The sequence below is a fragment of the Passer domesticus genome, chromosome 13 (genome assembly GCF_036417665.1).
Source record: "Passer domesticus isolate bPasDom1 chromosome 13, bPasDom1.hap1, whole genome shotgun sequence".
NCBI lineage: Eukaryota > Metazoa > Chordata > Aves > Passeriformes > Passeridae > Passer > Passer domesticus.
Window position 1 is genome coordinate 16,026,710 of NC_087486.1, and position 27,323 is coordinate 16,054,032.

The 27,323-nt window shown below is 53.2% G+C and overlaps 5 protein-coding genes across 5 annotated transcripts in view; all 5 read left to right on the plus strand.

The window, feature by feature from the left end:
* The window catches only part of LOC135280372 (protocadherin gamma-C5-like), a 281,155-nt gene that overhangs the window by 4,348 nt on the left and 249,484 nt on the right, over positions 1–27,323 (plus strand). The window lies entirely within an intron of this gene.
* Positions 344–3,019, plus strand: LOC135280354 (protocadherin gamma-B5-like). The gene has a single exon (XM_064388175.1). It carries the CDS (start codon positions 506–508, stop codon positions 3,017–3,019), a length of 2,514 nt encoding a protein of 837 aa, XP_064244245.1. The 5' UTR covers positions 344–505.
* LOC135280355 (protocadherin gamma-A10-like) lies at positions 4,883–12,664 on the plus strand. Its single transcript, XM_064388176.1, has 3 exons — positions 4,883–7,854; positions 10,187–10,197; positions 12,352–12,664. Exons 1-3 carry the CDS (start codon positions 5,404–5,406, stop codon positions 12,662–12,664), a joined length of 2,775 nt encoding a protein of 924 aa, XP_064244246.1. The 5' UTR covers positions 4,883–5,403.
* LOC135280184 (protocadherin gamma-B5-like) lies at positions 12,375–15,267 on the plus strand. The gene has a single exon (XM_064387952.1). It carries the CDS (start codon positions 12,754–12,756, stop codon positions 15,253–15,255), a length of 2,502 nt encoding a protein of 833 aa, XP_064244022.1. The 5' UTR covers positions 12,375–12,753; the 3' UTR covers positions 15,256–15,267.
* On the plus strand, positions 17,096–20,194 carry LOC135280356 (protocadherin gamma-A10-like). Its single transcript, XM_064388177.1, has one exon. It carries the CDS (start codon positions 17,654–17,656, stop codon positions 20,192–20,194), a length of 2,541 nt encoding a protein of 846 aa, XP_064244247.1. The 5' UTR covers positions 17,096–17,653.

The window sequence follows — 27,323 nt, forward strand, 5'->3', positions numbered from 1 at the left end:
ATCAATAAGCTGACAGTGGTGCAGAGACCAAGATCCTACCCCACATCCCTCAAGAAAAGGGAGAGGATCTGTTCGGAAGAAGACTTGCAAGTGTGAGCAATTCAGACAACAGGAATTCCTACATGCACGGTTTCAGTACTGACAGACTTTCTGTTTCTCGCTGCTGACCATATCTGTATTTTCCAATCCCTCCCGATGCAAGAGAATGCAGGGCAGGACCTTGGGGCTGTTCTTGTTCTTGGACGCTGCGGTTCTCAGGCACGGACTCAGGGTGTCACTGTTGGCCAAGGCGGAGACGTTGCTCAGCCGTCCACTCCTCCCCTGCGCCCGCGTACCGCTGCACCGCACTGCGCAGAGCAGAGAGAAAAGCAGGAACAGCTCGACTCAGCCCGTCCTCCGACCGGCAACAGCGATTTCTTCTATTTATTTCTCTCGAATACTGCTTCAGCTACCCGGAAAGGCTAATTTTTACCCGTCCACAGAATACCCTTCAGGCAAGCACGGAATGGAGGTCAGATCGGCAGCGCAGGGCTGGGTAGGCGCTGGGCGGGTCGCGCTGCTGGCCGCGGTGCTGCTGTGCGTGTGGGGCCGGGCGGCGGCCGAGCGGGTCCGCTACGCCATCCCCGAGGAGCTGGGCAGAGGCTCGCTCGTGGGGCCGCTGGCGCGGGACTTGGGGCTCAGCGCGGACGAGCTGCCGGCGCGCAAGCTGCGGATCGTCACCAGCGACGAAAAGCAGTACTTCACTCTCGAGGAAGATAATACAAACCTGCGTGTAAATGGCAGGATAGACCGAGAGAGCATCTGCGGGGCCATGTCACCCTGTGTCCTCAGTTTGGAAGCAGTTGTGGAAAACCCTTTCGACATATTTCATGTGAGTGTTACTATTCAGGATATCAATGACAATGCGCCGCAGTTTGACAGAGAATTTGTTACCATAGAAATTATCGAGTCGACGCCTCCTGGTACCAGGTTCCCACTGAACAGTGGTAGAGACCCCGACATTGGAGTGAATTCTTTACAAAACTACGAACTTACTCCCAACCCACTCTTCTCCCTTTTAGTGAAGGAGAGCCCTGATGGGACAAAACATGCGGAATTGGTACTGGAGAAATTCTTAGATCGAGAAAAACAGAGAAATCACCATTTGATATTGACGGCAGTGGATGGTGGCGATCCAGTCCGATCTGGGACCGCCCAGATTAAGATTAATGTGACCGACGCAAATGACAACCCGCCAGTATTCACCAAAGAAATCTACACAGTTCGACTGGTGGAAAACCTGCCAGAGGGGTCTCTAGCATTTCAGGTGAAAGCTACTGACAATGACGAAGGTACAAATGCAGAAATTACCTACTCCTTCAGCGAAATATCAAAAAGTATCCGCCAGCACTTCACTCTGGACCCTAGGACAGGGGACGTGAAGGTTACAGGACCCTTAGATTATGAAGAAAGGAAATACTACGAAATGAGTGTTGAAGGAAGGGATGGGGGCGGGTTGACAGCACACGCCAAAGTACACATAGACATTATAGACGTAAACGACCATGCACCAACACTTTCTCTCCTGCCTATTTTGAACCCAATACCCGAAGACTCAGTCCCGAGCACAGTTGTAGCTGTGATTAATGTCCGCGACAGAGATTCGGGAGAAAACGGAGAGGTGAGCTGTAAAATGAAGGGAAATTTGCCTTTCAAATTAGAAATTTCATCGGAGAACACATACAAACTAATAATAGACAGTGCCCTGGACAGAGAAAACGTCTCCGCTTACAATATCACCATCACTGCCACGGACCGGGGCAAGCCGGCGCTGTGGAGCAGCAGGGAGCTGGTGCTGGAGGTGTCGGACGTGAACGACAACGCGCCGGTGTTCGAGGAGGCGGCGTACAGCGCGTACGTGGCGGAGAACAACGCGGCGGGCGCGCTGGTGCTGCGCGTGCAGGCGCGGGACGCGGACGCGGGCGCCAACGGGCGCGTGAGCTACTGGCTGGCGGGCGGCAGCGCGGGCGCGGCGGGTGCGGCGCCGCTCGTGTCGGTGGAGGCGCGGAGCGGCGCGCTGTACGCGCAGCGCTCCCTGGACTACGAGCAGTGCCGCGAGTTCACGGTGGCCGTGCGGGCGCAGGACGGCGGCTCGCCGGCGCGCAGCTCCACGGCCACGGTGCGCGTCTTCGTGCTGGACCGCAACGACAACGCGCCCAGGGTGCTGTGGCCGGCGGCGGCGGCGGCGGCGGGAGAGGCGGCGGGAGGGGCGGCGACGCCTTTCGAGGTGGTGCCGCGTTCGGCCGAGGCCGGCTACCTGGTGGCCAAGGTGGTGGCGGTGGACGCGGACGCGGGGCGCAACGCGTGGCTGTCGTACGAGCTGGTGCAGGCGTCGGAGCCGGCGCTGTTCCGCGTGGGGCTGCACAGCGGCGAGGTGCGCACGGCGCGCGCCGTGTCCGAGCGGGACGCGGCCAAGCAGCGTGTGGTGGCCGTGGTGAAGGACCACGGGCAGCCGGCGCTGTCGGCCACGGCCACGCTGCACGTGGTGCTGGCCGAGAGCTTGCAGGAGGCGCTGCCGGAGCTGAGCGAGCGGCCGGCGGGCGCCGAGGAGGAGGCGGCGGCGGCGGCCGAGCTGCAGTTCTACCTGGTGCTGGCGCTGGCGCTGCTGTCGGCGCTCTTGGTGCTGAGCGTGGCGCTGGCCGTGCTGGCGCGGCTGCGCCGGGCCGGGCCGCCCGCCGTGCTGCGCTGCCTGGGCGCGCAGCGCTTCTCGCTGGCCGGCGCCGCCTTCCCGGCCGACTTCTGCGAGGGCACCTTGCCCTACTCCTACAACCTGTGCGTGGCGGCGCCGGCCCGCGCCGTGCCCGAGGCCGCTTGGCCGCCGCCGCCGCCGCCGGTGCCCGTCCTGTCGGCGGAGGAACTGCTGGGCGGCGATTCCTGCGAGAAGCCGAGCTCCAACTGCAGCGCTATCGAGGGAGAAGTGTCTGCCCAACCCGACCTACCGCAGGTCTGTAAAACCGTAAGCACCTGCTGTTCTCCTTGAGCCTTTCTTAACAGGCTTTCTCTTTTTCCCCAGACTGATACGCTTTTCTAGACCTGGGCATTATCTGTTGGTCAATACTATTTCGGTATTTTCTCTGAAAGGGAACATGCATCTGGCCCTGTTGTTTGAGGAGTTGCATGTGGTTGTAACCCTCTCCTGTTTGCCCTCCCATGTTTTGAGAGAAGGCTGCTTCACGTATTGTAGGTCTAGTGAGGCTGACTATTTTCTTCCCCTGATACTATTTGTCTGACGTCAATCCGGGTTTTAATCCTGTTTCCAAAATTTGTCGTGTAGTGTCCCATGTTTTGAGGGAAGGGTGCTGCAGAAATGGCAGCATTAATAGGACCGATATATATTTCTTAGTCGTGATTTTTCAAAGGCTTTTTGAATAGTTCTTTGTCACTTCAGCGGAGAACACGGATTCTTGCTTTGCAGAAAGTGATCCGTTGATTCTGTGTGTGACAGAATTCCGAAAAGGGAATTATCATTTCTGGTTTGTTGGTAGGAAGGGGCATGTGTTTGCTTGCTATTGGGGCTTTTTTCCACTGAGATGTGTGGATTTTCAACACGGAAGGAGAAATCACAGGTTGTTCTTTCCTGCTGGAAGTGTCGAGTGTATTTCGGGATAAGTTTTCTTCAGGAGTGGTAGGCGAGGTTGCTTCATTATTCCAGTCATGATTTATCTCTGCAGTTCTTTCTGCAGAGCCGCGAGTTCCTGCTGTTCCCCTTGTGTCTTTCCGAACCACAGCTCTCCTTTCCTTGGGTTTCCCCGTGTAATGTAGGTGAGAGTGGCCGGTCCATGTCTCCGAGAAGGAATGAAAGAACAAAGTGATTTCTTCTTCTAAGAACAGGCAACTAGCCATAGCTCCTGATTGTGCGGTGGCAACAGCTTCACATTCATCTAAGAGGTTTTGTCTGCATCTCTTGAGTTGACTAAAATCGCATTAGTTAGTAGCTGTGATGGGGAATCATAACTGTGCAGGAGAGTAGCTGGTCCTGCATGAGGGAATTGGGGAAATAACGCAGATAGTAGCTATTGCAGATTTTTCCTGCATGAGCGGTTTATCCTGAAATTTACCCTGTATTCTGGGACCTGTTTAAAAGCTGGCCACATACCCTTTGTTTAACATCTTTTCGGCCTTGGGCTCGTTTCTCATGGATAGAAAAGTGACAGGTCCTTCATCCGGAGTAAAAGAAGAGACTGACACTCATCTTTTGCGTGAGGACTGTTGCAGAAATGGCAGGACTGGTATCATTAGTGGGGCGAGTTAATTTTGCTAGTTTTCTTTTTCCATTCTGGCTGGTAATTCCCTTTTTCTTTTTTACCACTCCTAGCATTTCCTTCATACACAGGTGTAGATGAAGACTGAGGTCTCAAATGGGGATTTTTTTCCTTCCAGAGCCCGTTTTCTTATTATTTTTATAAAAAGAGAGGTCTGTGGACCCTGTACAGAGAGTTCTTCCTCTTAGGGGATTTTTTGTTTGTTTGGTTGGTTTTGGTTGGTTCCCCCTTCTGCCACTCCTTCCTCAGTATTTCTCATAAATGTCTGTTTAAAAGGATAATAAGCCTCTAAGATTCAAATATGGCTATCAAATGTGTAAGAGATTGGCCAATTGACACTTTAAGCGCTTGAATCAGGTATACTTGAAAATCTATCAAAGGCCATCAGAGTCTAAGGTGTGCAGCTGTGATGATCATTTCCCGTTGTTGAAAATGTGCCATAGCTATATGAATACGCAATAATTAGAACAAGGTTTTGCTAGCGAGCGTCAAGCCTGTATGCCTTAACTTCGGAGAAAAGAAAAGCCTCTTCCTGGGATTACAGAATGAATTGATGGAATAGAATTGCGTATAAACCGGACAGGTTCATTACAGATACTTTCCTGCCTCCTGGGTAGCTGTAAATAGAGTTGGCACAGAGTGATGAATTAACCTACACCTGTACATCACAGAGAGCTTTCTTTCGCTGCCCTTGCGCCGGTCATTCCATCATGTCTTCTAGAAATATTCGTGATGAAAGCTCTGCTTTTGTACTACTGTGTTAGGACTCGCAATGCTCCGTCCGCCGTATTAAAATAAATACATTGCATTTCACTGCGTGCAGTGCCGGCAGAGAGCTGCGGGCGCCGCTGTTGACCGAGAGGAGCGGGAGGAAGCTCGGAGCGCGGCAGCCCCGCCCGCTGCGGCCCGGCTCGCTGGCGGTGCCGGTGTGTGAGTCGGCGGCGGAGCAGTCTGCGATCGTCCCCGCGGTGGGGGACGTGCTGAAGAGGGTCGGAGGAGTCTGGCAGCAGCGGCCGGGAGCAGAGCGCCGGAGCTACACTGTGAGCCAGATCCGTGAGCGGCGGCGCAGAGCTCCCGCCGGTGTTGCGGTGCCGCGGCGGAGATGTGCGCGGCGGGGAGGCGCTGGGGCCGGCGGCAGCGAGCTCTGCTCGGGGCCGTCCTGCTGGCGGCGTGGCAGGCGGCGTGGGGGCAGCTGCGCTACTCGGTGCCCGAGGAGATGCCCAAGGGCTCGTTCGTGGGCGACGTGGCCAAGGACCTGGGACTGCAGCTGCCGGAGATCAGAGACCGCGGCGTCCACATTACAGAAAGAAGTAGGACACAATACTTTTCTCTGCACGAGAAGACGGGACATTTAGTAACAGCGGAGAGGATCGACAGAGAGCAGCTCTGCCGGCTGGTGGAGAAATGTGTGCTGCGCTGTGAGCTGATAGTGGAGGGACAGATGCAGGTTTACGGAATCGAAGTAGAAATCACGGACATTAACGACAACGCGCCGAGCTTCAGAGAGGCAGAAGCAGAGCTGAGAATTAGCGAAATCATAGCCTCGGGGGCGAGGTTTCCACTTCCCAGGGCACATGACCCCGATACGGGCCGGAATTCCCTGCAGAGCTACGAGCTGAGCGGCGACGAGCACTTCTCGCTGGCCGTGCAGGCGGGCCCCGGCGGCGATCAGCGTCCCGAGCTGGTGCTGGCCAAGGTGCTGGACCGGGAGGAGGCGGCGTTTCACGAGCTGGTGCTGAGGGCGAGGGACGGCGGCGATCCGGCACGGACGGGCACGGCTCGGATCCGCGTGACGGTGCTGGACGCAAACGACAACGCGCCCGTGTTCAGCCAGGCGGAGTACACGGTGCGAGTGCCCGAGGACGTGCCCGTGGGCTCTGTCCTTGTCACCGTCACGGCCACCGACAATGACGATGGCTTATACGGGCACGTGAAGTACTCTATGAAGAAAGTGACAGACATGGAATCGGATATTTTCCATATGGATATTGAACGTGGAGCACTCAAACTGTCGAGGATCCTCGATTTTGAGGAAGACGATTTGTATGAACTGGAGGTGCAGGCACATGACAGTGGAGCTCTTTTCGACACTGCAAAAATCACAATCACCGTGACAGATGTAAACGACAATGTGCCCGAACTGACAGTATCGTCAAAGCTGAACGAGATACCGGAGGACGCCCAACCAGGAACTGTTGTGGCCCTACTGCACGTGCGGGACCGGGACTCGGGGGCGAACGGCCAGGTGCGCTGCTCCCTGGACGGGGATGTCCCGTTCCGGTTGGAAAAATCCTATGAAGACTACTACCGTGTGGTGACAGCGGGAGAGCTGGACCGGGAGCAGGTGTGGGAGTACAACGTGACGGTGCGGGCGGCGGACGGCGGGTCGCCGTCGCTGCAGAGCAGCGCGGTGCTGGCGCTGCGGGTGCTGGACGTGAACGACAACGCGCCGGTGTTCTTGGAGGAGCGCTACAGCACGCGGCTGGCGGAGAACAACGCGGCGGGCGCGCTGGTGCTGACGGTGCGCGCCACGGACGCGGACTGGGGGCAGAACGCGCGCGTGCGCTACCGGCTGGCGGAGGGGCGGGTGCGGGGCGCGCCGCTGTCGTCGTACGTGTCGGTGCAGGCGGAGACGGGCGCGCTGTACGCGCTGCGCTCCTTGGACTACGAGCAGGTGCGCGAGCTGCAGCTGTGGGTGCGGGCGGAGGACGGCGGCGCGCCGGCGCTGAGCAGCAACGTGTCGGTGCGGCTGCTGATCGTGGACGAGAACGACAACGCGCCGCAGGTGCTGTACCCGCCGGCGGGCGCAGCGGCGGGCTCGGGCGCGGCGTGGTCGGGCGTGGAGCTGGCGCCGCGCCGGTCGGAGGCCGGCGCGCTGGTGGCCAAGGTGGTGGCGGTGGACGCGGACGCGGGGCAGAACGCGTGGCTGTCCTACGAGCTGGCCAAGGCCACGGAGCCGGGGCTGTTCCGCGTGGGGCTGCACAGCGGCGAGGTGCGCACGGCGCGCTCGCCGCTGGCCCGCGACGCGGCGCGCCACAGCCTGGTGGTGCTGGTGCGGGACCACGGGCGGCCGGCGCTCTCGGCCACGGCCACGCTGAGCGTGGTGCTGGCCGAGAGCGTGGCCGAGCTGCTGGCCGAGCTGGGCAGCGCGGCCGACGAGGCGGCGGCGCCGGGCGAGCCGGCCGCCAGCCTGACGCGCTGGCTCGTGCTGGCCGTGGCCGCCGTGTCGTGCCTCTTCGTGGCCTTCCTGCTGCTGCTGCTGGCGCTGCGCCTGCGCCGCTGGCACCGCCAGCACCTGCTGCCGGCCGACAGCGGCGCCCTGCGCGGCGTGCCCGTGTCGCACTTCGTGGGCATCGACGGCGTGCGCGCCTTCCTGCAGTCCTACTCGCACGACGTGTCGCTCACGGCCGACTCGCGCAAGAGCCAGCTGCGCTTCTCGGCCGCCAGCTGCTGCGACACCCTCCCGGCCCGCCCGCCGCCCGACGAGCCCGCGCCGCTGCTCGGGGACCAGGACCCCGCCGGCGCCCTGCCCGCGGATTCCGCCTCCGCACCGGTGAGTTCCCTCTACCAGTTTTTATCCGCTCTTCTTTCTTCTATTACTTCTCTCCTCTTTTCCGTGTCCTGCAGAGCGATGTTTACTGGCAGGGAAGGCAAAGTCTCTGTTAGGGACGTGCTCATCGCGGGGCTTCTTGCTGCACCACCCTGGACATGGGGTCGGGTCTTGGCTTTCCAGTTTGGGAGGGATGCGTGATAAGGGAGACTGCTCTTGGCTGGAGGGTTTTTCTAAATGAAGTTCTTTCTGTATCATATGATCCTCACTGCCTCAGTATCTTTTGATGTACAGGTGGTGTTTCACCCCCTTGCTGCTTCTTCTCTGAGATGTATTTAGCAGACAAATATTTCTTCTCTCTTAGTACAGAGCTATAAAGACTCCTGTTTGAAGGCTATAGTTTATCCTGGTGCATGTTGAAGGGAAACGGTCTGATTATCTGGCATTTTAATGGAAATTGTTTTCCAAGTATCGAGGTCGAGACACTACATGCAATATTTTAGAGGCCGGAGATGGAAATACTGGGCTCTGTGTGTGAAAAAATTGTTAAGAGACAGATAAGTTTTCAGTGTGGATCTGTAGTATAATGAAATGCAATTTTCTCCTTCCCAAATATGTGTGGTTTAACAGATATTACGGAAGTTCTATTGAGAACAGGTGTGTTTAGACGTTATTGTAATGTATTTAAGGTATTGTAATCTATTTAATGCATAGCCAATATATTTAATTAATACCCTTATGTATTCTAACCTGAAACATCACAAAGGGAGCATGGCAACAGGAAATTTATTCCAATAACAATCTTTAATACCTAGATTACGTATTTTCTCCAAAAGCCATAATCCAGATGAATGAGATCCCTTCATTTCTGCAGACGTTATCTTCTTCTTTTGTTCTTTGTACTGATCTCAAGTTGGGCCTTTACATCTGGTAGTATCTGATCACATCTCTTACATTTTCCTGGCTGTCCCATACATGCCTTTCATTTTCACAACTCGACCGGGAAAGACATTCATAGATGTGTTTCCTTAAATTTGTAATGGGAGAAATTGTCTCATTTCTCACATGCATGCGTTAAGAAATGAAATGTTAGCCATGGTAAGTTGTATCTGCAACTTTTCTGGCAGTGGAGTACATCTGCTAATGGTAAAGGTCAGAGAGAACCATAGAATCTGTAACGAGTTTGAGGAGACTCTTGCAGGTGCAGCGTGTGAGGAAGCACTGTTGGAGAGAAAGCAGGTGTTTTTTTAACTTCCATGGTCCATTGCTGGACTAGATAAAATGAATATGCTCAGATTATAAACGGCCAAGCTGTGGATTCATAAGTTTGCTTTTCTGTAATGGGGTGCTCTCTGTGAATGGTAGTTTAACTGTTGCCTTGTTTGTCATGACCAGGTAGAGGTGGCCCTGTGTGTGTCTGAAACTCTATCTGAAAATGTCTCTAGAGTCACTAGATCGTGATTGTGACATAATCGTGATGGACAGTCAGGGAGAGATTGTTCCCAGGGAGAGACTGGCCCCTAGGCAGGCAAAGGGGGGTTCAGTGATCCTCTAATCTGAGTGTGCCTTCACATCATGCCTCGTGCCACGGCCTGTGCCACTTACACCAAGTGCCCTGTTCCTGTGTCCAGAAAAGGATGGCAATCCTCCAATGAATTTCTCTGGGGAAGCAGTGCCCAGGGAGCTTCAGGGCTTGTGTGTCTAAGAAATGGTGTGGGAAATGTCATTTTCCCAGCTGTATGTCCTTGTTCAAGTTGTGATGTAGAGTTTCACTGTGTTTGTACTAAGCTTTCCCAAGTCTTGAGCAGACCTCCAGATGTTATCAATGGCTCTTGCTTGTTGATGTTACTGCTGATGTTTTGTTGGTATTGAAATTGGTAGGATTGCAGGGAGGGGAGAGTCTAATTTACAAGCGAAGTCTTGGTTTGGGGCTTTTTATTTGAAGCACATGCCAGAAAGTCACTAATTTTGTCCTTTGTCATGTCTGATACAGCTCTTCCCTGTGAGTGGTAGCTCTTGGATATGGGCATAAACTTCACATGAAAGGTTGCAGAATGGCATATATTCAAAACTGTCCATGTGCTTAGGAAGAATGAAGACATCTTTGAGTTGCTCCTGGTCTGAGTCTTGAACTGACCTGCATAGTGCTTGTGTCTGTTAGAACATGTTACATTTCTTCAAATATCAGTGATGAGTAGAGTCCATGCCTGTGGACCTGTGTTGTGTTCCCTGTTCTCCATAAGGAGAAGTTGTGTGGAAAAGTTCTTCCAGTGGTGTCTGTGTGCAAAGGGATCCCTCTTGGGTTGGGTGATGTCTGAGCATTTTGTCTGCACAGCAACAGGGCAGGTGAGAGAGTTGCTGAAATATCTAAAGGGTTGGTGTAAATATTCAGTTTTCCCTAGCTGTTGTATGGGTCACATAGTTGTGGTTCTGTGCATTTTTCTTTGCATTTTCTCCAAAGAAATTACTTGGAGTGCCTTACTGTGGGAATCCATGGGATTAGAGGATTTTAGGAAAGCTGGGAAAAGGAAAGGCCTCAGAGACTGTCCCATGGATTCCCACACCTTACCACTACATATTAGATATGTTTCTCATGTACATGTTACAGCTGACACAAGTTAGGGCTTCAAATTTAGGCCTTTAAAATCAGGCCTTCAAACTTAGGCCTTCAAACTTAGGCCTTTAAAATCAGGCCTTCAAACTTAGGCCTTAAAATTTAGGCCCTCAAATTTAGGCCTTCTAACTTAGGCCTTTAAAATCAGGCCCTCAAACTTAGGCCCTCAAACTTAGGCCTTCAAACTTGAGGGCTATGAGCAGGCCACAAAGTAGAAAAGCTGATGAGAGCTCTTGAGTGTTTAATGAAATGAAGTCACCCTGGTAGTCCAGAAGAAGATTTCAAGGTCACACTTCCAGCCTGAGACCTCAGTGGGTTCCAGGTGCTCTCGAGGATGAATTTCCTTGCCCACAGAGAAGCCTGAGATTTCCTCCTGGTGAGTTTCTCTGAAAGCACTTCTTCTGCATCTCTGCATTGCTTGTGTGGTTTTCTTTCCTTGACATGTTATTACAGCTGATGTGGAATGAGGACATGTGAGGGGGATATATCTGTCTTCTAATTTTGTCATATGTTAGGAGATGTAAAAATGACCTCAGGAGCAGTCACATCTTTGTGGATCTGTGCATGTGGTAAAAGAGGGGAAGTATGTATCTTGATAGAGAGTTTGTGGAAGTGGTAATTACATTTTCCACCTTGGATCTCAGTTCAGGTTCTGTTTCCTGGAAGGCCATGGTTCATGTTTCCTTCCCACTTGTGAGTGCTGCTTTGCAGGAAATAGTAACTTCCCTTGAGATCCAAATGAAGACAGAATGTTGTGTGTGAGGAAATGAAAAATTACTGAACTCAAGTGGGTAGCTGTAAAATGCTGCTGTTCAATTCCATTTACCTGGGGATTCTTCTTGTGTCTCTGAGGTCTACAAACCTACTTGGTGCTCTGTGTGATTTCCTGCACTGCACAGGCCCTGATGTGTCACAGTAGCCAAAGACTGGCCCCATGTATGGCAGTGGCAGGTATTGGGTTTGGCTTCTCTGACACAGTAAGTGCCAAGGACTTCTGCTGTTCTGCTGCCCAGTGAAGTCATTTAGTCCAGTCAGAGAGACCGCAGAGTCCTGAAATACTCCTGCAGCTTGCTTACCTTGCAGCTTGAGGCCTCAGTGAGTTTCCACATGCTCTGGGAAAGAATTTTTAAGGCAATGTTGTGGTAAAGCACAGAAAAATCACAGCAATGAAATATCTCCTGATCTCTGATGATGTCCAATGGAAGTTTGGGGTTTGCTCATGAGTCTTCAGAATTCATTGGAAACCATTCAGCTGATTTTGCAGTCCCAAAACAGATTTGGGAGATGCTGGGACTTTTGCCCAAAGGTTAGGAAAATCAAAACAATGAAGATATTAAATCAATATTTGTAGCAGGCCTAAAATTTTTGAGTGTCCACCAAAACCACACAAGGTTTTTCTGTATGGAAGAAGAGGCAGTGTAAGGACGGACACAGGGCAGAGTCTGCACTGCTTTGCACTTTCTTATTCTCTGCCAGGGATGTATGTACACTGCCATTTATCTGAGAGCAGATCCACTGCTTCTGGGATTTACATTTCTTTACGAGTGTTAATCACTGTAAAAATGTCCTTTGGGTTTACACGGGTTTTGCACAGGTGATGGGCAAACAATATCTCAGGTACCACTGGAACAATTAAATTGTAAAGCATCTCAGCAATCTTCTTTTCAGAGTTTGCTTTCAATTGTTTGACTGTGCATGAAAGAGCCAGTTTGGATTTTTGGAACACATATTTGGTTTCTGATTTTCATGCCATCTCAAACCAGAGAGTGCAAAAGTCGTTGATACAGTGTGATACTTGTTTCCATGTCTATTGCAGCTAGAAATAATGAGATCGTTATCACACGGATATTGTCGCTCTAATCATAACGGTTCCTGCTGGTGGTTAGTCGGGAGCTGGTGGCGGTGCGGGCAGGCGGGAGAGCCCCGGGGCCGGTGCCGCCGCTGAGCCCCGCCCAAAGCCGGGCCCCCCTGAGCGCGGCGCTCCGGCGGCTGCAGTGGCGCGGCGGCGCCTCCGGGTGTCGCTGTTGGCCGCCGCCGAGCGGCGCTGGAGCCGCCGCCGCCGCCGCCGCAGCGTCCTGCCCCCGCAGGCTGCTCGCTCGCCCGGCGCCGGCCACAGCGGCAGCGGCACCGCCGCCAGCAGCAGCGGCGAGAGGCGGCGAGAGGCGGCGAGAGGCGGCGCGGCGAGCTCGCAGCCTTTGAGCGGTGTGTGTTGTGGGCGGCGAGAGCGGCTGGAAGGGAGGCAGGGCAGCGGCAGGAGGCAGGAGCGCGGCGAGCGCTGCGGGCAGAGAATGGCGGTGAGGCGGCGGCAGAGGCTTGGGCCGGGCGGCGGGCGAGCGCTGCTGGCCGCGGTGCTGCTGTGCGTGTGGGGCCGGTCGGCGGCCGAGCGGGTCCGCTACGCCATCCCCGAGGAGCTGGGCAGAGGCTCGCTCGTGGGGCCGCTGGCGCGGGACCTGGGGCTCAGCGCGGACGAGCTGCCGGCGCGCAAGCTGCGGCTGAGCGACGAGAAGAAATACTTCACGGTGAATGAGGAGAACGGGAACCTGTACGTGAATGAGAGGCTGGACCGGGAGGAGATGTGCGGCGACTCGGCGACCTGCTCCGTCAGCTTCGAGGCGCTGGTGCACAACCCGCTGAACGTCTTCCACGTCGAGGTGGCGGTCGAGGACGTGAATGACAATTCCCCGGTGTTCAGCAAGGCTGCTCTGGAACTGGAGATCGGTGAATGGATTCCTCCGGGGACAGGTTTTCCACTTGAGGTGGCTCATGATGCAGATGTGGGCAGTAATTCGCTGCTGACTTACCAGCTCACCAGCAGCCCGTCCTTTTCTCTCGCCATGAAGGACAGCCCGGACGGAAGCAAGCCGGAAATAATTCTGGATAGAGCCTTGGACCGAGAGAAGCAGAGCTCCTTTGAGCTCGTGCTGACGGCAGTTGATGCCGGGGACCCTGTGAGGTCCGGGACTGTCCAGATTCGGGTCAACGTGACGGACGCCAACGACAACAGACCCATATTCGAGCAGGACCGGTACCACGTGAGGCTGCGAGAGGACACGCCACCAGGCTCAGCAGTACTGAACCTGTCAGCCTCAGACGCCGACGCCGGCACCAACGCCCGCATCACCTACGGCTTCGGGGAAATGACAATCAAGGCACTTCAGAAGTTCGTGATCGATGCAGAGAGTGGGTCTGTCACACTGCAGGAGGCTTTGGACTTTGAGGAGACGAGCGTGTATAACCTAGCTGTGGAGGCGAAGGATGGAGGGGGTTTGGCAGCACACTCCAAGGTGGAGGTGGAGGTGCTGGATGTGAATGACAACGCGCCCGAGATCACCATTCTTTCGCTGTCTAGCCCGGTGCCTGAGGATGCTCCGGTCGGCACCGTGGTGGCTGTGCTGAAAGTTCGGGATCGGGACTCCGGCGAGAACGGTCAGGTGTCGTGCGAGCTGTCGGGAGAAGCGCCGCTGTCGATCGTGGCGTCGTCGGGCGGCTCGTACAAGGTGGTGACGACGGGCGCGCTGGACCGGGAGCAGGCGTCGGAGCATGGCGTGACGGTGGTGGCCCGGGACCGGGGCAGGCCGGCGCTGTGGAGCAGCAGGGAGCTGGTGCTGGAGGTGTCGGACGTGAACGACAACGCGCCGGTGTTCGAGGAGGCGGCGTACAGCGCGTACGTGGCGGAGAACAACGCGGCGGGCGCGCTGGTGCTGCGCGTGCAGGCGCGGGACGCGGACGCGGGCGCCAACGGGCGCGTGAGCTACTGGCTGGCGGGCGGCAGCGCGGGCGCGGCGGGCGCGGCGCCGCTCGTGTCGGTGGAGGCGCGGAGCGGCGCGCTGTACGCGCAGCGCTCCCTGGACTACGAGCAGTGCCGCGAGTTCACGGTGGCCGTGCGGGCGCAGGACGGCGGCTCGCCGGCGCGCAGCTCCACGGCCACGGTGCGCGTCTTCGTGCTGGACCGCAACGACAACGCGCCCAGGGTGCTGTGGCCGGCGGCGGCGGCGGCGGCGGGAGAGGCGGCGGGAGGGGCGGCGACGCCTTTCGAGGTGGTGCCGCGTTCGGCCGAGGCCGGCTACCTGGTGGCCAAGGTGGTGGCGGTGGACGCGGACGCGGGGCGCAACGCGTGGCTGTCGTACGAGCTGGTGCAGGCGTCGGAGCCGGCGCTGTTCCGCGTGGGGCTGCACAGCGGCGAGGTGCGCACGGCGCGCGCCGTGTCCGAGCGGGACGCGGCCAAGCAGCGTGTGGTGGCCGTGGTGAAGGACCACGGGCAGCCGGCGCTGTCGGCCACGGCCACGCTGCACGTGGTGCTGGCCGAGAGCTTGCAGGAGGCGCTGCCGGAGCTGAGCGAGCGGCCGGCGGGCGCCGAGGAGGAGGCGGCGGCGGCGGCCGAGCTGCAGTTCTACCTGGTGCTGGCGCTGGCGCTGCTGTCGGCGCTCTTGGTGCTGAGCGTGGCGCTGGCCGTGCTGGCGCGGCTGCGCCGGGCCGGGCCGCCCGCCGTGCTGCGCTGCCTGGGCGCGCAGCGCTTCTCGCTGGCCGGCGCCGCCTTCCCGGCCGACTTCTGCGAGGGCACCTTGCCCTACTCCTACAACCTGTGCGTGGCGGCGCCGGCCCGCGCCGTGCCCGAGGCCGCTTGGCCGCCGCCGCCGCCGCCGGTGCCCGTCCTGTCGGCGGAGGAGCTGCTGGGCGGCGATTCCTGCGAGAAGCCGAGCTCCAACAGCAGCGCTATCGAGGGAGAAGTGTCTGCCCAACCCGACCTACCGCAGGTCTGTAAAACCGTAAGCACCTGCTGTTCTCCTTGAGCCTTTCTTAACAGGCTTTCTCTTTTTCCCCAGACTGATACGCTTGTCGAGACTTGGGCATTATCTATTGGTCAATACTATTTCGGTATTTTCTCTGAAAGGGAACATGCACCTGGCCCTGTTGTTTGAGGAGTTGCATGTGGTTGTAACCCTCTCCTGTTTGCCCTCCCATGTTTTGAGAGAAGGCTGCTTCACGTATTGTAGGTCTAGTGAGGCTGACTATTTTCTTCCCCTGATATTATTTGTCTGACGTCAACCCGGGTTTTAATGCTGTTTCCAAAATTTGCCGTGTAGTGTCCCATGTTTTGAGGGAATGGTGCTGCAGAAAGGGCAGCATTAATAGGACGGATATATATTTCCCAGTCGTGATTTTTCAAAGGTTTTTTGAATAGTTATTTGTCAGTTCAGCGGAGAACACGGATTCTTGCTTTGCAGAAAGTGATCCGTTGATTCTGTGTGTGACAGAATTCCGAAAAGGGAATTTTCATTTCTGGTTTGTTGGTAGGAAGGGGCATGTGTTTGCTTGCTATTGGGGCTTTTTTCCACTGAGATGTGTGGATTTTCAACACGGAAGGAGAAATCACAGGTTGTTCTTTCCTGCTGGAAGTGTCGAGTGTATTTCGGGATAAGTTTTCTTCAGGAGTGGTAGGCGAGGTTGCTTCATTATTCCAGTCATGATTTATCTCTGCAGTTCTTTCTGCAGAGCCGCGAGTTCCTGCTGTTCCCCTTGTGTCTTTCCAAACCGCAGCTCTCCTTTCCTTGGGTTTCCCCGTGTAATGTAGGTGAGAGTGGCCGGTCCATGTCTCCGAGAAGGAATGAAAGAACAAAGTGATTTCTTCTTCTAAGAACAGGCAACTAGCCATAGCTCCTGATTGTGCGGTGGCAACAGCTTCAGATTCATCTAAGAGGTTTTGTCTGCATCTCTTGAGTTGACTAAAATCGCATTAGTTATTAGCTGTGATGGGGAATCATAACTGTGCAGGAGAGTAGCCGGTCCTGCATGAAGGAATTGGGGAAATAACGCAGATAGCAGGTATTGCAGATTTTTCCTTCATGAGCGGTTTATCCTGAAATTTACCCTGTATTCTGCGACCTGTTTAAAAGCTGGCCACATGCCCTTTGTTTAACACCTTTTCGGCCTTGGACTCCAGAAAGAATCTCTTCTTATGGATAGAAAAGTGACAGGTCCTTCATCCGGAGTGAAAGAAGAGACTGACACTCATGTTTTGCGTGAACACTGTTGCAGAAATGGCAGGGCTGGTACCATTAGTGGGGCGAGTTAATTTTGCTAGTTTTCTTTTTCCATTCTGGCTTGTAATTCCCTTTTTCTTTTTTACCACTCCTAGCATTTCCTTCATACACAGCTGAAGATGAAGACTGAGGTCTCAAATGGGGATTTTTTTTTCCTTCCAGAGCCCGTTTTCTTATTCTTTTTATAAAAAGAGAGGTCTTTGGACCCTGTACAGAGAATTCGTCCTCTTAGGGGATTTTTTTGGTTGTTTGTTTGGTTTTGGTTGGTTCCCCCTTCTACCCGTCCTTCCCAGTATTTCTCATAAATGTCTATTTAAAAGGATAATAAGCCTCTAAGATTCAAATATGGCTATCAAATGTGTAAGAGATTGGCCAATTGACACTTTAAGCACTTGAATCGGGTATACTTGAAAATCTATCAAAGGCCATCAGAGTCTAAGGTGTGCAGCTGTAATGATCATTTCCCGTTGTTGAAAATGTGCCATAGCTCCATGAATACGCAATAATTAGAACAAGGTTTTGCTAGCGAGCGTCAAGCCTTTATGTCTTCACTTCGGAGAAAAGAAAAGCCTCTTCCTGGGATTACAGAATGAATTGATGGAATAGAATTGTGTATAAACCGGACAGGTTCATTTCAGGTGCTTTCCTGCCTCCTGGGTAGCTGTAAATAGAGTTGGCACAGAGTGATGAATTAACCTACAGCTGTATATCACAGAGGGCTTTCTTTCGCTACCCTTGCGCCGGTCATTCCATCATGTCTTCTAGAAATATTTGTGATGAAAGCTCTGCTTTTGAACTACTGTGTTAGGACTCGCAATGCTCCGTCCGCCGTATTAAAATAAATACATTGCATTTCACTGCGTGCAGTGCCGGCAGAGAGCTGCGGGCGCCGCTGTTGACCGAGAGGAGCGGGAGGAAGCTCGGAGCGCGGCAGCCCCGCCCGCTGCGGCCCGGCTCGCTGGCGGTGCCGGTGTGTGAGTCGGCGGCGGAGCAGTCTGCGATCGTCCCCGCGGTTGGGGGACGTGCTGAAGAGGGTCGGAGGAGTCTGGCAGCAGCGGCCGGGAGCGGAGCGCCGGAGCTACACTGTGAGCCAGATCCGTGAGCGGCGGCGGAGAGCTCCCGCCGGTGTTGCGGTGCCGCGGCGGAGATGTGCGCGGCGGGGAGGCGCTGGGGCCGGCGGCAGCGAGCTCTGCTCGGGGCCGTCCTGCTGATGGTGGCGGGGCAGGCGGCGTGGGGGCAGCTGCGCTACTCGGTGCCCGAGGAGATGCCCAAGGGCTCGTTCGTGGGCGACGTGGCCAAGGACCTGGGGCTGCACCTGACGGAGATCCGAGATCGCGGCGTCCACATTACAGAAAGAAGCAGGACGCAATACTTTTCTCTGCACGGGAAGACGGGACATTTAGTGACGGCGGAGAGGATCGACAGAGAGCAGCTGTGCCGGCTGGTGGAGAAATGTGTGCTGCGCTGTGAGCTGATAGTGGAGGGACAGATGCAGGTTTACCGAATAGAAGTGGAAATCACGGACATTAACGACAACGAGCCCAGCTTTCGAGAGGCTGAGACGGAGCTGAAAATGATTGAAACCACAGCGCCGGGTTCGCGGTTTCACCTTCCAGACGCCCATGATCCTGACTCGGGCCGGAATTCCCTGCAGAGCTACGAGCTGAGCGGCGACGAGCACTTCTCGCTGGCCGTGCAGGTGGGCCCCGGCGGCGATCAGCGTCCCGAGCTGGTGCTGGCCAAGGCGCTGGACCGGGAGGAGGCGGCGTTTCACGAGCTGGTGCTGAGGGCGATGGACGGCGGCGATCCGTCACGGACGGGCACGGCTCGGATCCGCGTGACCGTGGTGGATGTGAACGACAACGCGCCCGTGTTCAGCCAGGCGGAGTACACGGTGCGTGTGCCCGAGGACGTGCCCGTGGGCTCTGTCCTTGTTGCTGTAACCGCCACGGACGCTGATGAGGGGCTGAACGGACAGGTGAAATACTCTTTCAAAAAAGTATCCGATACGGCATCGAATATCTTCCACCTGGACTCTGAGAGTGGAGAGATCACTCTGCTGCGGAGCCTGGACTTCGAGGAAGGCGACTACTATGAGCTGGAGATGCAGGCACGGGACGGGGCTGGCCTTTTCGACACGGCCAAGGTCGCAGTCACTGTAACAGATAAAAATGATAACGCGCCGGAAATTTCGGTGAGGTCGGCACTAAGTGAGATTTCTGAGGACGCCCCTTCGGGGACGACAGTCGCCCTACTGCATGTGCAGGACCGGGACTCGGGGGCGAATGGCCAGGTGCGCTGCTCGATTGACAAAGACGTCCCGTTCCGGCTGGAGAAGAATTTTGAGGACTACTACCGTGTGGTGACAGCGAGCGAGCTGGACCGGGAGCAGGTGTGGGAGTACAACGTGACGGTGCGGGCGGCGGACGGCGGGTCGCCGTCGCTGCAGAGCAGCGCGGTGCTGGCGCTGCGGGTGCTGGACGTGAACGACAACGCGCCGGTGTTCTTGGAGGAGCGCTACAGCGCGCGGCTGGCGGAGAACAACGCGGCGGGCGCGCTGGTGCTGACGGTGCGCGCCACGGACGCGGACTGGGGGCAGAACGCGCGCGTGCGCTACCGGCTGGCGGAGGGGCGGGTGCGGGGCGCGCCGCTGTCGTCGTACGTGTCGGTGCAGGCGGAGACGGGCGCGCTGTACGCGCTGCGCTCCTTGGACTACGAGCAGGTGCGCGAGCTGCAGCTGTGGGTGCGGGCGGAGGACGGCGGCGCGCCGGCGCTGATCAGCAACGTGTCGGTGCGGCTGCTGATCGTGGACGAGAACGACAACGCGCCGCAGGTGCTGTACCCGCCGGCGGGCGCAGCGGCGGGCTCGGGCGCGGCGTGGTCGGGCGTGGAGCTGGCGCCGCGCCGGTCGGAGGCCGGCGCGCTGGTGGCCAAGGTGGTGGCGGTGGACGCGGACGCGGGGCAGAACGCGTGGCTGTCCTACGAGCTGGCCAAGGCCACGGAGCCGGGGCTGTTCCGCGTGGGGCTGCACAGCGGCGAGGTGCGCACGGCGCGCTCGCCGCTGGCCCGCGACGCGGCGCGCCACAGCCTGGTGGTGCTGGTGCGGGACCACGGGCGGCCGGCGCTCTCGGCCACGGCCACGCTGAGCGTGGTGCTGGCCGAGAGCGTGGCCGAGCTGCTGGCCGAGCTGGGCAGCGCGGCCGACGAGGCGGCGGCGCCGGGCGAGCCGGCCGCCAGCCTGACGCGCTGGCTCGTGCTGGCCGTGGCCGCCGTGTCGTGCCTCTTCGTGGCCTTCCTGCTGCTGCTGCTGGCGCTGCGCCTGCGCCGCTGGCACCGCCAGCACCTGCTGCCGGCCGACAGCGGCGCCCTGCGCGGCGTGCCCGTGTCGCACTTCGTGGGCATCGACGGCGTGCGCGCCTTCCTGCAGTCCTACTCGCACGACGTGTCGCTCACGGCCGACTCGCGCAAGAGCCAGCTGCGCTTCTCGGCCGCCAGCTGCTGCGACACCCTCCCGGCCCGCCCGCCGCCCGACGAGCCCGCGCCGCTGCTCGGGGACCAGGACCCCGCCGGCGCCCTGCCCGCGCCTTCTGCCCCTCCCTCGGTGAGTTTCTCTCTCCGCATTTTCCCCGCCACGCTTTCTTCTGATGCTCCCCTGCCCTTTTCCCGCCGTGTCCCCAGTCTTGCATAGGAGATTTTCCATAAAGCATGGTAAATTTTCTTTCTATTAAATTCTGAAGAGTGCTGCACTTTGTTGTCGTCACGTGAACATGGAGTGGTTCCTCAGCCTTCCAGTTAGCGAAGAAGAAATGTGGGAGAAAGCTGCTGCAGCTCTCAAGCAGTTGCTTATGTTGTAGGTTTGGGTATTGATCAGGTTGCAGGTGTTGCTCCCCTGTATGAGCTGTGCTGTGTAGAGTCTGTGTTCCTGTTCGTATTCGATCTTCTGAAGGGATGGATCCCATTATGGAGAAATAGAACTTTTTTGGAGGCTCATGTGTCTTCCCAGCAGCACATGAGCTTGAATAGGTAGAGTGTGTCTTGAACAAAATGCTGATGGTTTTGCATGGAACCTCTCTGCACATTGCTTCCAGTGTTTATCGCTGTCCATGAGACATGGTGGAGGTCAGCAGGAAGTGTTTGTGTCATGCCTGCTTTGGTCTGTGTCCCCAAGAGAGGATTGGACCAGGCAAGAAGTGGTCCTGGTGATGTCTGTGTGCCTGTCATGAGGATGAAGGATCCTCTCGAAGTTGTGCCACTTTGAAAAGCCTGTGGGGGGTAGCATGTGGGGGAGGAAATGCAGGGGAAATGGCAGAACTGCTTTGGTTTTCTCTTGCTTTTTAATGTAGAGCTATGTCAGATGAGCTGGATGATCCTTGGCTGTAAAATATTTAGCATGGGAAGAGAATTGGCTGGATGGGAAGGAGAGATTGAAGGTGCAGGCAGAGCTGCAAGGTGGGCATAATGCCCTGTGAGCAGATATTCAGTGACTCAGTGTCCCTTGGAACACTGCTCAGCTTTTCCTTTGAGGCCTAAGAAGTGTCTCCACAGAACTTCAGTGAGCAGCAAATGTAGCTTGCAGAGCACAGAGCTGTAGAGATAGCTGTGTGAAATTGGTGGTGGGAAGAGAAATGGTGTGGGGAAGTGGGCCTGCGCTGTCACATGTTTTTAAGGTATTTGGGTGCAAGGACAGCATGGATGGTGTGAAGGGTTGGAAATCTGAGTGCTGTGAGCCGTGCGTGAATGCCTGCTGCAAGAGTCAAGGGAATGTTTTCCTCCATTCCCTGTCTGCGTCCTGTCTTTAGGATGAAGCCATGTAAGGTTTTTCTTCCCAAAGGAATTGTCTAGAAGATCTGTATTGCTGCTGCATGGAGAACCCTGGCAGGTTCTTGCTCAGTATTTTCATGTCACCATGGTTGTGTCACTTCAAAGCTTGATTTTGTATTTATGACAGATGCTGTATGGGAATTGCAAGCTGTGTATTCAGTGCCTGTAAACCATGTCATCAATCATTTGTTCTCAGTTATATAACCCAGAATAGAGTTGGGAGTTCTTCAGTTCTGCAGGTGTTTACTTTCTGTCTCATTCTTCTGGAGATCTGAAGATGGTTCTTTCCTCTTTACCGGTGAAAAGTCTGAAACTTTCATGCACATGTTTCTTGAAAATGTCTCTGTAATAAGTGCTTTTTCTTTATGCATGGCTAGGGTGAGATGTCAAATATTATCCATGATAAGAAGATTGAGTCTGAGCAACTTTCCTTTTGGTGCTGTCTCTCTAAATTGTGGTGATCCATGCTAACCATGGGATCTGTGAAGGGTTAGTGGGGCGTGTTGGGGCTGTGTTGTGTGAGGAGTCCTGGTGGAGACATGGCATGTGTTTTGTTGATGGCCAGGGCTATTGCTGGCCTTCTGAAAATGAGTCAGGAGGAGTCTGATGATTTTCAGTTGTGTGGTTTGGACTCCAATGGCCTGGTTTGTGTTCCATGTTCCTTTGCCCATCAAGAGTGGTCGTCACACATCCTTTGAGGAGTCCATGTGCTGAAGAATGGTGATGTTGCTTTGAGGTGATACTTGGATGTGTGGGTCTTTGACAGAGCTGGCAATAATTTATGGCCTATATGACATTTCCCACTTGTTGAAATAATGGGGAGGAACAGAATAATCTTAGTTGTGATGCTTGGGCTCTGGGAATCTGTGCACATGAGTTTTCTTCTAATGATGTCTGAATGCAAAATTTGCTTTCATGGTATGTTTGGACAGAGAGAAGAAGTCTGTGTATCCAGAGACAGGGCTGGTGCTGGAGCTGACTGTGATGCAGTTCAAAATGCATGAATGAATTGTGTCCATTTCTGATTGTACTAGTAGTTGGATGAGGCCCACAGCTGTGGTTCCAAGCTTTTTCTTTCTCTTTGTATGCAAGGAAATGGCAGTGTGGGGTGTGTGTAGTGAGCTCCTGTGTGAGGCCTCCTGTGTATGGGTTACAGTCCAGTTTCCTGTGCTGTGTATATACTGCAGTTGACCCAGTCTGAAATGTGAGGCCATGATTGATCCTCTTCTGGTGTTTTTTTCCCTTTCTTGGCTGGGTTGATCCGATTTATTTGGTTTGGGTTGTTTGTTGTGTTGCTTGTATTTTTGTCAAGGAGTAAAGCTGCTGCTCATTGTTCCTGCTAATCCTGCAAACCCCAAAACATATAATTGTCCAGGAGGGAGAGTATCTCTCATCCATCCCTTGAAGCTGTACATGTAATCATGTTATCCTAGAAACACAGAATCATAGAATGGTTTGTGTTGCAAAGGACCTTGAAGATGCTCTTGTTGCAGCTCCTCTGCCATGGGCAGGGACATCTTCCAGCAGAGCAGGTTGCTCAGAGCCCCAGCCAGCCTGACCTTGAATATTTCATTCAAGAAATACAGTTTCATGAATGGATGCTTGCCCAAGTTGTTGTTTTCCCTGTGGCCAATATGGAAATAAATTTTGGTTTGTGTTGATGATGAAATTAAAGTCTGTGAATGTCGAGTGAGGAGGGTGAGAGCTCAGTTCTGTGCCAGACAAATCAGTAACTCAGTGTGGGTTTGTCAGAGAAATGGTTTGATTTCATGCTTGGTGCCAAAGGCAGTGCCATTGCTGTTCTGTTCTGATCCTGGTTTATCTGTCATGAATGACAATGACAGTGTTCCACAGTAACATTTTCCACAGTAAGTGTTTGTGTGGAACCATTATTGTTGGCTGGAAGAGCCAATTAATCCTGTGTCAAACCTCCATTCTCTACCTGTATATCTATGCCAGAATGTGATACAGAGTTTCTTCAGAGTTGTAATTACAGTTTTATTCAGGCTTTGTTTCCAGGAGGGTTGCAGTTCATTTTCACAATTCTGGTGAGTACATACAAATCTGAAACAGTAAGGATGTATTTTCAGGACCCTGCCGGCGCTCTCCCCCGTGTCCCAGCCGCTGCACCGGTCAGTTCCTTTGAACCACACTGTTTTGGCCTCGCTTCCCTTTCCCGCTTCCCTGCTCTTTCATCCATAGTCTGTGTTCTAAATGGAGAGGAGGTGGACCCTGTTTCACTCCCCACGCTTACACGTAGCGGGTGGCTTGGGGCAGGAGCAGTGTGATTTACTAAAATGTGGATATTGATCTAATACCGATATCCAGCTGTGACAGACAAAGACTCTCTAACAGTTTAAAGTTAGAAAGTGTATGTGTATTGTGACACAGCATGTGGGGTAGCTCCCAAACACACACTGCCATTTTACAGGTGATTACAGCGTTCTTTTATGTATACAAATGTTGAATACCCAAAATACAAATACATATTCATAATCTTGGTATATCCCATTCCCCGCTTTGTATGCTAATTAGTGCAAAAGCTATTAAGCAGGCGTAGTTTGTTCCTTGAAATGGGTCGGTGGTCTCTTTCATTGGGTGGGGTCCCAAAATGAGGAAGTAACTGTAGTCTTCCTCGTTCTGACCTTTCTACCTTTTCAATGCAAATATGACAAATGAACCCTTGGTAGATCTCCCGTTCCTTGTCTTCAATTGCTTTTGAAGCAAAAGAGGCCCACAATTGTCTTATGTTCCTCAAAGCTATTTATCAGTTTCTATATTCTTCATTATGAACCCAGCTCATCAAACAGTGCGTTGACAAGCAATCAATTATTAGTTAACTACTAACTCTTATCTTCATCAATGCCTACCTATTTGTTTTAATTAGCTCCAATGAAGCTTACCTCTAACTAAAATCGTAGCTCTTCTAAAATTTTTCAATTCCTTAAAGTTTATGTTTCAAGTGAGTGTGTTGCCGACTGGAGGTTCATATCTGGTGTGTCTTACTCATCTCTGTGTTTCACGCTGGTTACCTCCCCGGTCTGTCCTGGAGTACAGATTCCCCTTTGCCTATGCAATCCTGATCTTTCTTCTTTGAAGTGCATGTGGCCAATCTGCTTGCGTATTATGAGGGTAAAAAAAAAAAAAAAAAGTGCACGTTTTGAAGGAGTTGTCCATGTGTTTTATCAGGCAATGTGAGTCTCTTCTTTACTGAGGCCAGCAAGTACTGAGAGCATTAGGTTTGTCTTTGTATTTATTTGCCACTTGATGGGATGTAGTTACCTAACAGGTTAATGTTAAAATTGTAAAATGTCACAATGTCAGCTTTAGGAGGAGGAAGAGGATTGTTAGTTCTCCTTTCAAAGGCTCTGCCAGAATCTTGAAGAGTTTGTGGTGATTACTAGAATCTGTGTGGTGATTACTAGATTAGCACCTAGATTACTAGGTGCTAATCTCCTGCACTGTTTCTGGGGAGATTCCAATAGCAGACCATTATATATGACAGTATCTGCTCCGATCTGTTGACGTTGTTGCCCAGTTACCCTCATGCTGAAGGTGTCTCTGAGCTGATCCTTTTTTTTTGTCTGGGTTTTTATCAGATCTGTATATCTCTTATGAACTTGAGAACAATTTTCATTTCTTTGAGTATTGTTAAAGAGGAGAAATGTCTTTCATGTGTTAATGTTTTGACCTTCGTTCTTCCAGAACGAGAAATGTGCACACAACTTTTTTCAGAGATGTCTGTTTGCAAAGGCATTTTGGGGTTGTGTGGTGCTTGGGCAGGGTGGAATGTGGACAAGTGGGTTCATCAGTTTGCCTTCCTATTGCATGTTCTTCCCAGTGACTGACAGCTGAATTCTGCCTTGATGGTTATGATGAGGTAGAGGTGGGCTTGTTGTGTGTCCTGATAATGTGTCTGTTCTGGTGTCAGCAGAATCAGTGCTCTTGCTTGTTGCACATTCATGGTGAGCATTCAGTGCAAGATCAGTCAGAGAGTGGCCTAAAGCAGGAAAAGAGACAGCTGGATGTTCCACCTGGCTGGGTGTCTCTTCATGTCGTGGTGATTGCCAAGGCCTTGCCACTTACACCAGGTGCCCTTTTTCTGCATCCAGAAAGGGGAGCTCAATCTGCTGATGAATTTCTCTGCAAACAATACCCATGGAAGTGCAAATTTCCTTCAGAAATTCTGTGTGTAAGAACTGCATCATTTTTCCAGCCATTATGTCCTTCTGTGTCTGGATGTAGAATTTCATCATTGTTGAATAATGCTTTTCTCAGCCTTGACCAACCTTCAGATGTTATTAATGGCTCTTTTTTTTCATGAAGTAACTGTTGGTGTTGTGTATTGTGTGAGTAAAGGCTGTGAATGCAGAACAAGGAGGACAGAGGCTGGCGTCATACCAGGGAAAAAGGTGAATCAATGCAATTCTACCTGAGCAATGGTTTGAAACGCTGCATAGTACCAAGGCCTGTGCCATCTTTTCTGCAGTCCTGGTTTCTCTGTGTTTAAAGGCAGTGGTAGTTCTCTGATCATAGAGCATTTGTCCAGTAACTGTGCATTTAGAGAGCTGATGCATGGGTATGTGCTGTGAATGAGGGATTGACATGGCTTAGAGAATCACCATCAGAGATGTCAAAAGTGGTTTAAATAGGATTTTGCAGAATGCTTGGAATGAAAAGGATGGGAGGGTACTTGTGCTAGAAATTAACTTTTCATTTGAAGTATTGGCAAGAAACTTACTCATTTAATCCTCTCTCATGTCTGATAGGGCTCTTCCTGAAAATGCTGGTCCTAGGATGTAAACATAAACTGTGCATTAATTTTTGCAGTCACGTATCTTCTGAAAAGCCCATGTGCTGACAAAGAATGATGCTGTCTTTGAGTGGACTTTGAAGACTGAGACTCTAACTGAGGCACGTGTAGCTTCTACCCACTAGAACATTTTATATTCTGATGCATGCATCTGTATGACGATCCTCGATCTCCATAGCAGAAGTTGTGTAGGAAACATGTCTCTCAAGGATTTCTGTCTTCAAAGGTAGCTCCCCTCCTGCATGATATTTGAGCTTGCCAAAGCATTCTGTCTGCATGGAAGACAGGACAGGTTTGCTTGGCTGTGGTTTGAAATGCCTTGAAGGGTGGTGGGAATGTTGAGTTTCCCCTATTTACTGTATTAATCCCATTGTTGTGCCCATCTGCGTTTTCTATTCTTCTTCTCCAAAGAAATTACTTGTGCCTCTTGATTCTAGACACTCCTCCCTGTGTACCTGCCACATTTGACACAGTCTGAAATGTTAAGTGATAATTTCTTCACTTCGGTGCTCTTGTCATTCCTTCCTTCCTGCCTCTCATGATCTAAAACTGGGACTCAGTTTGGCTGACAGACCTGGGAAAAGAGATCTGTGGAAATTAACAGGCATGGGGAGCAGTTTCTATTCCCACCTGAAGGTGTTTAGCTGCCAAGACAAAGACTTTGATACACTTCAGGTTTCATAAAATACTGCTGAACTTCAATGTCCATTTCTTTTTCACTTGCAGTTGACATAAGTTAACAATAATCCAAGTAGTTGGATGTGTCCATGGTGCAATTGACTACTGTGGATGCAGAGCAAGAGGCTGAATTCCTACTAGGAAATTAGGTGAATTAATGGGGTTTTGACTGAGGACTTGTTTGATTTCATGGTGTGCCATTTTTGTCTGTGATCCTGGCTTCCCTGATTTGAAAGGCAATGGCAGGCCTCTGATAACAGAGCATTTGTCCAATAGCTCTGCCTTTCAGAAGGTTGGCACCTGGCTAGATGTCTGGAATGAATGATTTGGATTGTCTAAAGAATCTCTGTCCGAAGTATTATCAGAAGTGGCTTAATGTGATGTTGTGGAAATGTGTTTTGAAGCAAGTTTGATGCATGTCCAGCTGCACTTTAGGGAGGCCTCAAACTGGACCCATCCAAAGATCTCTTCCTGGTAAAAGATCTCCCTGCCTCGAGGAGCAGTC